The 12,171-nt window shown below is 38.1% G+C and overlaps 1 protein-coding gene across 13 annotated transcripts in view; it reads right to left on the bottom strand.

The window, feature by feature from the left end:
* Positions 1 to 12,171, bottom strand: part of TIAM2 (TIAM Rac1 associated GEF 2) — a 260,221-nt gene that overhangs the window by 13,438 nt on the left and 234,612 nt on the right. For all 13 annotated transcript variants that reach the window (XM_039528198.1, XM_039528204.1, XM_039528196.1 and 10 more), the window contains 6 exons: positions 9,593 to 9,772; positions 7,715 to 7,783; positions 7,196 to 7,321; positions 4,674 to 4,782; positions 3,594 to 3,773; positions 1,699 to 1,817 (listed from right to left, as the gene is read on the bottom strand). In XM_039528198.1, the coding sequence (XP_039384132.1) occupies positions 1,699 to 1,817; positions 3,594 to 3,773; positions 4,674 to 4,782; positions 7,196 to 7,321; positions 7,715 to 7,783; positions 9,593 to 9,772 (783 nt within the window). The remainder of the gene's footprint in view (positions 1 to 1,698; positions 1,818 to 3,593; positions 3,774 to 4,673; positions 4,783 to 7,195; positions 7,322 to 7,714; positions 7,784 to 9,592; positions 9,773 to 12,171) is intronic.

Consider the following 12,171-nt stretch of genomic DNA (forward strand, 5'->3'; position numbering starts at 1 on the left):
ACTAATCAATGTATAAGACCCTTTCACTGACTGAATTAGGACATGACTGGTTCTCTTAGGCTTTTTTCTTTCTTTTGAGCAGTTCTTTCTCTCTTCCAGAAGAGAAACAATTTGGCTCATTTACCAGGATGAAACTTAAAACAATGAAATCAGTAGCTGTCGCACCTTTAAGGAGCAAGCTAAATGGTTGATCCACTTATACATCATTGGCCACAAATGGCTAAATCTAGTGAGCTTGCTGGCCCAGTTCTGGGAGATGCTAGAGAACAAGATCCGTTATGCTTTCGCTAGTTTTCTTTTTAAATATTGTAATAAAATAACCAATTTGATTAGAGGGGTGATAAATACACATTTTACTTGGATGCACATTCATGTCTAGAGCTCAGATCAGAGCAAATAATTTTGAGATATTAGTAACAAAAAAGCCCTTCCCAGATGCTAAGGGTCTCTCACACCAGAGAACACATTACAAATATTAATAGACAAAAATAGCCACTTCCACAGGTGGTGTATATTGGGGCTGCTCAACTGAAGTCAGCAGAACTATGGCAGTTCATACTAGCAGATGCGCTGGCCCATTATACCAACTAATGTTTTTTTGCACTGATAAACAGCCATGTATGTATCAGCACTAGATGAATTCAGAATGATGGTAGAAATAGGCATTATAATGAATCCTGCTAGAATCCTTTCGATGAAAAACGATTCCATTTTCTGAATTCTAATCACTCATCCATAAAATTTGACCTCAAACCTTGAGACATGGATAACCTACAGCAGTGGTTCTCAACCAGGGGTACATGTACCCCTGGGGGTACACAGAAGTCCTTCCAGGAGGTACATCAACTCATCTATTTGCCTAGTTTTACAACAGTCTACATAAAAAGCATTAGCAAAGTCAGTACAAACTAAAATTTCATACAATGACTTGTTTATCCTGCTCTATATACCGTACACTGAAATATAAGTACAATATTTATATTTCAATTGATTTATTTTATAGTTATATGGTAAAAATCAGAAGTAAGCAATTTTTCAGTACTAGCGTGCTGTGACACTTTGTGGTTTTATGTCTGATTTTGTAAGCAAGCAGTTTTAAGTGAGGTGAAACTTGGGGGTACGCAAGACAAATAAGGCTCCTGAAAGAGGCACAGAAGTCTGGAAAGGTTGAGAGCCACTGATTTTCATTGTTTTCTTGCTGTGAGTTACAGTGGCTGTCTGCTCCCATCTCCCTTTCATGGCAGACCAAGAGACGGTTCTGGCAGCAGTTTGTGTAAACATGACAGCAACTACTGAGGTCTTACCTATATGAACAGTTTATTTGCAGCATGGGGTGTAAATCTACCTTGCACTTCCCTGCTGTGCACAAAGTATCTGTGTGGTCCCTATTGATGTGCACTAAAAGTTCCCCAGTGCACTTTGAAATCAGAAATTTTAGTGCACATCAGCAGGGTCCACAGGGACCGTAGGGTGTGTGAGGTAGGGTGTTATGAGGTATATTTACACCCCAACTTGCCATGCACTGTTTGTATAGACAAGCTCCTTGAGAAGGAAATTTGATGGGAGAGACACAAAACTGAACATCCTGAACTCACAATTAAGATTCCCTTCATGACTTCAATAAGAGTTAAGTAGACACAGTATTGTATAAGATTTCATCTGAAGTGTGAATAATATATGTTCCATTCTTTCTCTTACCTCCTTCTCTGTTCCACTCTGATCTGCAACCAGTTGGTCAAACACAGTACCATAGTCCTCATATATCTTCTGCATCTCATTGATGTGACTGGCTACTTTTTCCATTGCCTTCAGCGCTTCTGAAGTTTTTAAACAAATCCATCGTTTAACAAACAAATATTTCAGTTTCATTTTATAAATGCATGATTTTTTTTTATTAAAGCCTAGGAGAGATTTTTATTCAGGGTCAAAATTATTCAAGGTCCCAAGTCACAATGGTCCATGACCAACAATAATTATGACTAGATCAGTACTTTACTTAGTCACAGTAAATATGGGCTCCACACTTGCAGATCAGCATATTCAAAGAGCTTCTTAGCTGGTGTTTTAAGTACCTCAAAAGACTGAAATAAATATTTTAGTAAAAAAGCTACCGAGTATATAAAACTTCAGCCTGATGACCTGGTAGTAAATATAGCTGTGGTTGTGGCACCATTAGCATAAACAAGAATCAATGAATAAGGCCATTAGGAGCTTCAACTGTGACTACAGCCACACTAAAATAAGCTGTTTGCATGAGTTTTACTGTAAAAAGTGGAGCTTGGCTCAGCACAGGAAGACTTGAGAAAATATGGTAGCCAACCACACAGGCTCCTTGCGTGTTGTATCTTGGGAAAACATTTGTGAGGTTAAATTCTATAGACCAGCTTTTAAAAAAATATTATTATTACTACAAGAAAGGCGTTGAATTTCAGCTGGATTTTGTAATCATATATAAAGGGGTCAGAAGAGGAGAGGTTCGCTTCCCCACACCCTGCCAACTCTTAACTGAACATTCCTTTCATATTTTGGTGTCAAGTTTATTCCACAAGCAACTCATCTCAAGATAGTTTTTGATGCAGAAAAGCTATTTTCTTTTTTAAGAGTTTCCCCAGCTCTTGGGGTTTATGGCACAGTTGCACATTTGACTTTAAGTGGTCAGGATTGTTGACACCTGTATTAACTTGGCATCTACTCTTAATCCTCCACAAGAATAAACAGTAACGTTTCTATCCAGCTCTATTTGATGTCAAAGGAACGTTTTGCCACTGGCACCAGATGAACTAGTATGTGGCCATACCTAATAAACCCGTTGCTTCGATGTTAGCCTCACCCTTCTCACAACAGATTTTTGCTGTCTGTATGTTGTGACAATGAAAAAAATTAACCCATAAAACATTTCCTCAAAAGCCTGATCCTTCAGATGCTGAGTGCTTTCAAGTTCCACTGAAGTAATTTAAAATCCAAATAAAGGATCAAATGGGAGTTTTGCTTGTGTGAGAGCTGGAGAACGAGGTCCTAGAAAATAATCAACCCTACTTCCTTTTCTGTTGTGCTTAAACAGGTGGTCTTTTCCTTTATAAACGGGAAGATTGCAAACCTCTGAAGTCATAAATCCATCTCTACTAAAATGAGAGTTTACAGGCAATTCTCTCATTGATTTGGCTGAGTTTTTTAACATGTTTTGACAGTGAATAACAACCACAAGATGGAGCTTCACCATTTCCTAGCTCAAAAAAGAAAAAAAAAGAGAACACTGAGCTGTCTTGATTGTGTTCCAAGAATAATACAGAGTGGGAAGCTTGGTCCCAACCATCATGGCAGCTCTTGGCCATACCCATTTTTTTTCAAAGACATCCATACACTCCAGCACCCAGTAGGATTTTTCCTGGAAACAACGGAAAGCAGCTTGCTCTTAATCACTTTTTTTTTTAAAGGAGAGAAAGGAAAGTAAGTATGATTCTCTCTAGGATTTGAGAAAAAACTTTCCAACAACACAGAAATTCTGCTGGTTTGCAACAGTTGCACAATTTTAATAAGGCTTGAAACTAAACTGAAACTCCCTTTAGTCTCCATAGAAGAATGAAAATCGATACCTGTCAGATGATAATGCTCCTCACTCTCATTATCTGTCAAGGACACCAGCTCCTTCAGGAGCAAGGGGTACTTCAGCACTCTCTGGACAGGCTTGATGAGATACGACTCCAGCGTAGAAGAATGCTGTTTCGTGGGGTTCCGTGCATCCAGAAAGTCCTTAAAAGCTTTATCTGTTTTGGCTAAATGTAGAAAGGGAAGCTGGTCAGTTCAATGGGGAAGTCACAAAAGCTAATTTGAGAACAGATGAACACAATGCTTCCATTTTTTAAAAAAAGACACTTTTCATCTGCATTTCAAACACTGCTTAATGCAGAAAATGAATAATTAAGGTGGGTTTTAATAGCATAATAATTACAAGTAACACATTACAGAAAGAACAGGAGTACTTGTGTCACCTTAAAGACTAACATTTATTTCAGCATAAGCTTTCGTGGGCTACAGCTCATTTCACGGAAGCTTGTGCTGAAATAAATTTGTTAGTCTTTAAGGTGCCACAAGTACTCCTGTTCTTTTTGTGGATACAGACTAACACGGCTGCTACACTGAAACCTGACATTACGGAACTGACAGTTGCTGAGTGAGCATCTCCTGGGCATAAATCTTTCCATGTACTGTAAACTTGGTCTGCTCCAAAGCAACCAAACACCAAGATCTCAGTGTGAAAGAACTAATTTATCACTTCCATCTCAACCTACACTTAGTTCTTTGCAGCTTTGACTGACACAAACCCTCATATGTTGCTCACACACACACACCCAAAAATAGATCTAAAAGCTGCTGTTGTTTTAAGCGTGAACTGAATCTGTAGATAGCACAGACTTATGGAAAGAGCTTCTGTTGCTATTCAAGCTACTCTGGAGGTGTTACAAAAGTAAACTTCTATTATTGCCTCAGATCATGATTACATTTCAGCAGAAGGACAGATCACAGATATTCACATAAAAAGACCTCCCACGTCTCCTTTTTAATATTAGAATTATCCTGGGGCACAAGCCTCAAATTGCTAAAACTATCTTCAAATAAATCACTATAACTAAAGTCATACAGATGAATTATATCAATCAAGAAAATGAATTTACCTCGCTCAAGGACTTTCTGAACTTTTATGTGGTTTGCACAGAATCCACTGTACAGTTTGAAGTGGTCAGCATAATACAGGAAAGAACCTCCGAGTGAAAATAACAGTTTCTGAAACCAAGATAATCAACATATTTATTTATTTATTTCATTATTAAAATCTTAATTAAGGCTCTGCAATGATTTAGCTAGTTCATATTGTGGCCCCATTTTGAAGCTAGGACAGCTTCTGTTCTGAACCATGCTGGCAAGGATGTATTCTCTACATAGAACCATAAACCTAATTTAACAACTGAAATCCCTGCATACCAGATCATTAAAGTGTGGCTCCACTCTGAAAAGCCAGATAGTCTTGTTAGAGTCTGTATTTGTTTTTTTTTCAAAGGCTTTCCTATAAATGTGCTCAGTTTACAACTGAAAAAGGTGGTTGACATGCATTTCTCCAAAGGGTAAGTGTTTGAAAAGCAAGTATACCCTCTCCGACATATGGCTGTATAGGTGAGAGGGTTCTAGTAGGATATGGAGCCTTTTGGCTTTAGGTTATAAATTCAAATCCAATCCAGGTTTGTAGGTAAAATTTGTTCCCATTTGACAGTTGTTCAGTGGCCCACAGTAAATGATTGGATGGTTTCAGCAGTTCCCTGTGGACATCACCAAAACAACCACTTCATCTTGCAGTCAGTCTCAGCCTCAGCAATGAGAGCCAGCACTGCGAGAGTGTGGGCAATGACTCTCCCCTCACTCGTCCCTCCAGGTCAGGATTAAAGGTGCATCAGGGGAGCAGTGTTGTTCATGATAGAGAACTTCAGTCTCCAGTGCTGTCAGAATGACATGTTTCATGAGCATTGAATTCACTTTTTAAAAAGGAAAAACCAAGAATTTTTTTTTTAAATTGAGCTTTCCCTATTTATTGTGTATCTTTGGAAAATAAGCTAATGAAATGCATACAAGGTAAAGATTAATACTGTAATTATCTGCCTTCTAAGTGCCACTTCATAGAGCAATCCAAGAAAAAAAAATCAGTAGTTATAATAAAATTCTAATGTTTGTCCATTACTCATTTCATCTCCATACCTCCTGTCTTCTACACAAAGAAAATCACAGCTAGCGTGAGCCTGAGTGTCAATTTAAAAGTGTGAAGAGACAGTTTTCCGGCACATATAAAAATAATTCCCTGTACTCCTCCACTCTCCCTGCCCCAGGTATGTGTGGGTCAGCTACACCAATTACTTCATCTTTGATTCCTTTCTCTGCCAACAGCATCATGTTGTGGCACGAGTCTGCAAAAATAAATCTGGTTTGATGTGTCTGCTGCTTCACAACAGCACTTTTCATAAATGGAGCTTCACACAGACACAATGGGATTCCATTCCTGAACTTGCATATGCAAACACATGCAATCATTTGCTCTCCAAAAACCCTGTTTCTCCCATTGGAAAGGTAGCGGGAAGTTTACTTTACACTGACAGTATTGCTTCTTATACAAGTATTAATAACTGGTCATGCTGTTGAATACACTTGTGACTGACACAAACCCTAACAAATACCATGTGACAGAGCTTGTGGTGTTGGGAAGAATATGGGCAACTGTATGGTTGAAAGGAAAGTAGTGGTTGATACAGGAAGAAGGTATAAAAAAAATCTGATGATTTGCAAGTCTGTTAACATCTTTTTTGAAAGTTGGTAATTCCTGGGTGCCTTTGTCTTTCCTTTTTTGGATGAAGATAAGATTGGGAAGGACTGAGAGTCCTGGGGGCTACCAGGGCAGGAGAGAGATCTTATTAGAAAACAATCCACAGAATGACAGAGTAAAAAAGTAGGAGCCGTTAAAAGAGGTGGGAAGGGGACAAACCAAAAAAAGTTAGCAACAAATTTTAAAAAATTGTCTTTTTACCCAAAGTTTCTTTAGTAGAAGTCAATGCATATCTGGGAGACACGGCAGAACTGTCCCCTAGTTCCTTAACACAGCAGTCATGGGATAGGAGCCCACCTCTTGTGGGTGGTGAGTGAGAGGTGCTAGTAAGGCATGTGAAGAACCATACAGTGGGCCAGATTCTGCCTTCACTTACACTCCATGCACCCTGGATGTGAGAGTACTCCCATTGACTACAATTGGGGTTATTTGTATCATGTAGCAGGTGAATTAGGCACTATCACTTCAATGATTGCATGGGACATAATGCAGGGCAGAATTTGGCCAAGTAATAATGACCTTGCTATAAGAGAACACAGCACCTTTAAGCATTGTGCGTTTATAGAACACTGAACATCTAAATCACTACTTGTTTCCAATGGCACATTGTGCACCATGGAAAAGAGAAGAACTAAAATGCAAAGTTAGCCTTTATTTTTCATTTCTGCATTCAGGCAGTGCTCAAATATGTTTTTGCAATAAAAAGCAAAGCTTTTTAAACATAAAAACAGCTACATGGAGAGAAAGAGGAGAGAGAGAATAAACCTAAATACCAGAACTCTGCACAAACTTCCAGACACATTACAATGAGTTAAAAGACCACATGTTTACCCGAAACTGGGATGGGGTTTCCAGTGTGTTAAAATCTGAGGAGGAAGAAATTCCATCTTCCAGGGTCTCCAAAAACACCTTCTGGAAATTCAACATTTCTGGCAGACTGCCAAACAATGACTCCATCTGTGTGAAAATCAGACATGACAGACATGAAGTGTCCAACTTTACTGGATGCCATGAGGACACAATCCACTAAAGAGAAGCTATAAACAAAAGGATGCCACAGGTCAATGATTTTTTGTTTTCTTAATTGTGGAGTCATTGCCAGCACTAAGAAAAAGTGGCTAAAAAATACCAAAGTATTTTTTAGAAATGTTTTAGTCAGGAGAACAATTACCATTACAAAAGATGTAACTAATGTGCTAAATAGAAAAACACAATAGTATATGTTCTGTTGTTATGTTTGTTGTTTGCTTTCTCTGTCATGTTCTTGGCAATGGAAAAGCCCAAGTGTCAAGTGATTCTACAGACAATAAAAAAGAATGAAGAAAACATCTTTTTTAACCATTGCCTCACCTCATCTTGGGTAAGGAAGGTCTCATTTTGAAGGGGTTCCAAGTATAACTCAAAGAGGCAGCTCAAATCCTGCAAGAAACAAAGAATTTGTTCAGCTTTATATAACAATTCAAAACTGTGCTGCATTTGAGAGCTGTGTATAAAAATCATGTTCAAGAAGAAAAATGAGAAACAATTCACTTTTTTGCAACACTAAAAACTGTTTTTAGTTTAGACACAAACTAATCTGAACCTAACACTGAAGCTTAATCAGTTTTATAATCCCAAACTGCACAGTGTAACAAAGAAATGTTGTTTTAGGGCAGAGAGGTATAAAAATATTACAGAAGATGGTTTTATGAAGAACACAAATACTGAAATACATGATCATCATCAAGGTTCATAAGCATACAGGTTGGGTGGACAGCAGCAGGTCCGTTAAATACTAGTATTTACACATCATTTTGATTGTTGAGTTTTTAAATCTTATTACACATTAAAGTGCTTTGTTATATTTTCAGGGCAACATGATTAAGGGCTTTTCCAGTCATTTCTTCACAGACTTGAAGCTACTTTGGAAGACTTACTATGTCACATCAAAGTGCGTGGCTGCCTTGTGGGTCAATGTGGCAGGGCTTTGTGACCCTGAGAAAAGAAGTGGCAGAATTTCTTACAGAGGGCAGAATGTGTGTCGTCTTGAGAGCCCTGCACCAAAATGTTATGACTTGCCTGATCTGGGATGTTTGACAGCTATTACACCACACCTCAATGACTTCCATATTAAACCACAAGATAAAAAGCATCTGAATTGTCATCCTTAAGCTATTTGCTTTTTGGGGGATCAAGATTAAACTATTTGATTACCAAATGCCTGCACATAAGTGGATGCATCCAAATACTAGACAGGATTTGGTCCTGCCATGAGGGCAGGGGACTGGACTCGATGGCCTCTCTGGATGACCTTCCAGCCTTACAATCTATGGGCAAAGCCTGAGCATTGATTAAAGTGGTCCCTATACAAAAAAGAGCAGTTGGACTTCTTCAGGGATCCATTTTATGTAGATATACCTAGTTTGCTCGAGGAAGAATAGATGGAGATAATTGAGATTTTTAATGTAAATACATTGGGAACGTTCCCTCCCAGACTTCCACATGCATGTTGATTCCAGAAAATACCTGCACTTAATAGCATATATTTTGAGCTTGTGTTAGGTTGGCAGTACTGCGGATTGTGAACAGGCTTCTTCCTTGATGAAGGTCAACAAATCCAAGCTTCACACAAGACTTTCAATTGAAGTTACTGCTTTTGGAATCCAGAATTAATTAGCTTGGGTCTAGTCAAAGAAGGGCCATGCATTCAAAAAAAGTATGGCCTTATTTACTAATTAAACAAATTAATACTACTAGAAACATCTGAAATTGCGCATTATGTGTTTTAGTCTCCCTGGCTGCTGACTAAAAAAATAATCATGCATTGACCAATGCATTAGTTTCCATGGTAAAAGACATGCTTCGTAACCAGAAGAGCCAATCTTTAAAAATATATGAAAGCTTAAATTCTTGAGAAGTAATGAAAAATCCACTGGATGACCTGACAGGACGATCTGAATCCTCAGATATTGCAGATGCCCTCTGCCCATGAATTTACACTCCCCTGTATATAGGAATACATCTCAAATTACCTGGGGATCTGAAATCTTAGGGCCCAGTCCTGCAGCCTTTACTCACAAAGGGTAAGTCCATTGAAGGTGATGTGAATGCTCATGTGAGTAAGCTCAGGCCCTTTTAGTGGTCAGCTTATACACCTATAAGCCTGAAAATGTACAAGTATAGTATGCAAACCACTGTAGATCTCGATGGGAAGAATATAGAAAAAAAACCCTCCTATTTAGCTATTACCTTGACATATGATTTCTCAGTGTCCATAAGTTCTTGGATGACCTTTCTCAACCTATCTGCATCAGACAGGGCTCGTCCCAGTGGTCTCAGGGGTAGATCTTGGCTGTCCTTTTGTCCTTCCATGCCGTTTGCCTGGACTTCAGGAAAATTCTGACACAATGTAGTGATTTGTTCAGAGCTCTGTTGGATTAAAAGAAGTAGACACATTTGAAAACATATGACACAAAATGTAAGTGCAGCCTTTTTAGAACTTCCTATAAGGAAAGGAAATTCACAGATTCATGTTTGCTCCTATTCTAAATTCACTGGGCCATATCATGCCATTGATTTTTTTTAAGCATAACTCCCTATTGCTTTAAAGGTATAATACAGCATAAAAGAAAACAATCAATGGCATAACGTGGTCCTTTACAAGAAATATTGCTTCACAGATCAAAACAGTAAAATTTGCAATTTTCTAGTGACCTGATCCAGCATTTTTTGTATTGATTTCCATGGATGTTTGAAGTGTGCAAGATCATGCTCAATTTGCAACATCTATTTTGATACTAAGTATTGTCTGAAGTTAGTTTCTGTATGATCTATTTCTCCTCTTTTTTGCCACATTCACTCCAGAGAGCTAGGAAGTAACAGAAAATAAAATGTTCTTTACCTTTCTTTTTACTAGCAAAATGTAGTTTTTATTTATTATCTGCTTCAGATTATTGACTTTCAATAAGACTTGAGCTTCTTAGTGTCAAAGTCACTTTTGAAAATGGGAAGTTAGGAACCTAAATCACTTAGGCGTGTTTGAAAATTGTAACCATAGTAAAAAAGGAGATAAAAACAGTTTTTCAGGTAGGATGAAAGGTGGAGATGAAACAAAAAGGGTAGTGAATCCTAGAAGAAAAAGATGGCAGAAAACAGGAGAATGCTTGCTGACAGTGCAAGATTGTTTCCTAGTATACCCCAGAGTGCTTAGTCTAGCAGAGTTTTAAATTACACAAGCAATAGGATTTCCAACAATATGTCTGACTACAACTTTATACCATGAGCAGCACTGAGGTATCTGATTACCTTCAGCATATGTGGCATATGACTACTGCCTTAGGAAGCCTATTCCACAGTCCTCATTCTTAGACAATTTTTCATGATAATCAGCCTATATTTTCTATTGTCCAATTCTACCTTATTACTCGCAGGTATTGTATCACACTCAACGGTTCTCCCCCTCCCCCCCCAGTGATCATGTTTTCAAATACTTGTACTACTAATACTGTACCTGGAGTGTCTAATACTAATACTGGATTGTCACAAAATGTTATGCCATATCTTACATTCTATTTAGGAGACCAAACCATAAATGAAATCTGCTGTACACATATGTGTCTGTATACAAATGCTTCCAAACTAAGGCACTGATTCAGCAAAGAAGTCAGTGCAATATACAGCAGCCCTTAGGCTGCTCTAAATTACGTCAAAGGTCATTTCAGCAGGCCCAAAATTAGGGATGCAGAAAGATGGCTCCTTTCCACTCCCTTCCCCTCTCAGCTATTCTGAGTCCAAACTCAGCACAGCACAGACTTTAGTCCAGAATATAGAGCTGGGTGTCCTAAGCAATAATGTCAGGCTAAAACCTGAAACAGAAACTACAAAGGCTTGCCATGTTATGGTGTCATTCAATGGACAAATAAACAGTAGTTCTAATCTTTAGGGAAGTAGCCACAGTTCTTTGCCACACTTCCTATAACAATTAGGCAACATGCATCATATAATTACATCATAAATTACACCATAAAATCCCAATCAATTATAATTATTGAACAAAATAAATATGCATTCCTAACATCCAGATAAGTGGATATAATTTTTTTAAATGTCAAAACAATTGCAATGCACGCCATATCAATGTAGGACTTTCCAGTCCCTGGCTTTAAATGGCTATTATTCTCACACAATGCGTACAGTACCTTGCATCACTAATGCATGCAAGCATTTACTACACAATCCCTGTATAATGACAGCTCTCAGGACTGTGGAATCTAGTTAAGGTCCATATTTACAGAACGAAATAGGATTTGACAATATACAGTACACTGAATGGCATCTGTTGAGATTCCAGCTTTGTCTTGCTGAAATTTGTCAAAAATCACACACAACTCTGTGGCATTAAAAATAGCAGTTTTTGAAAAAAAACTATTCCTTGCACTTAGCAAATCATGGATTAATTTTAAGAACCTTTAAAGAAGATGAATTTCCAAAACACTTGAGTTTTGTCTCCTTTGTTTCTGATGTCAGAAAGTTTGACATTTGTGTCATAATGACTTAGACTTCAGGCGAAATACAGCTCAAGGTGTGTGTGGGCAGCTGTGATTGACATCCCTGGGAGTGCAACCACTGATCAAGGTTACTAGATAGCCTATTGAAGGCTATAAGCAAAGCACAGTATTACTCTGTAAGAAAAATGTGTAATAAATTATATACATATTATATAAAGATGCATTTGAACACTAATGTTGAATGCGTCATCTTCTGTAAGTCCCTGAAAGGGCCGTGGGATGTTGCAGCATTATTTGGAGGCATTTTGCAGAAGGACCATG

This window comes from Mauremys reevesii, linkage group 3 (genome assembly GCF_016161935.1).
Source record: "Mauremys reevesii isolate NIE-2019 linkage group 3, ASM1616193v1, whole genome shotgun sequence".
Classification (NCBI taxonomy): domain Eukaryota; kingdom Metazoa; phylum Chordata; order Testudines; family Geoemydidae; genus Mauremys; species Mauremys reevesii.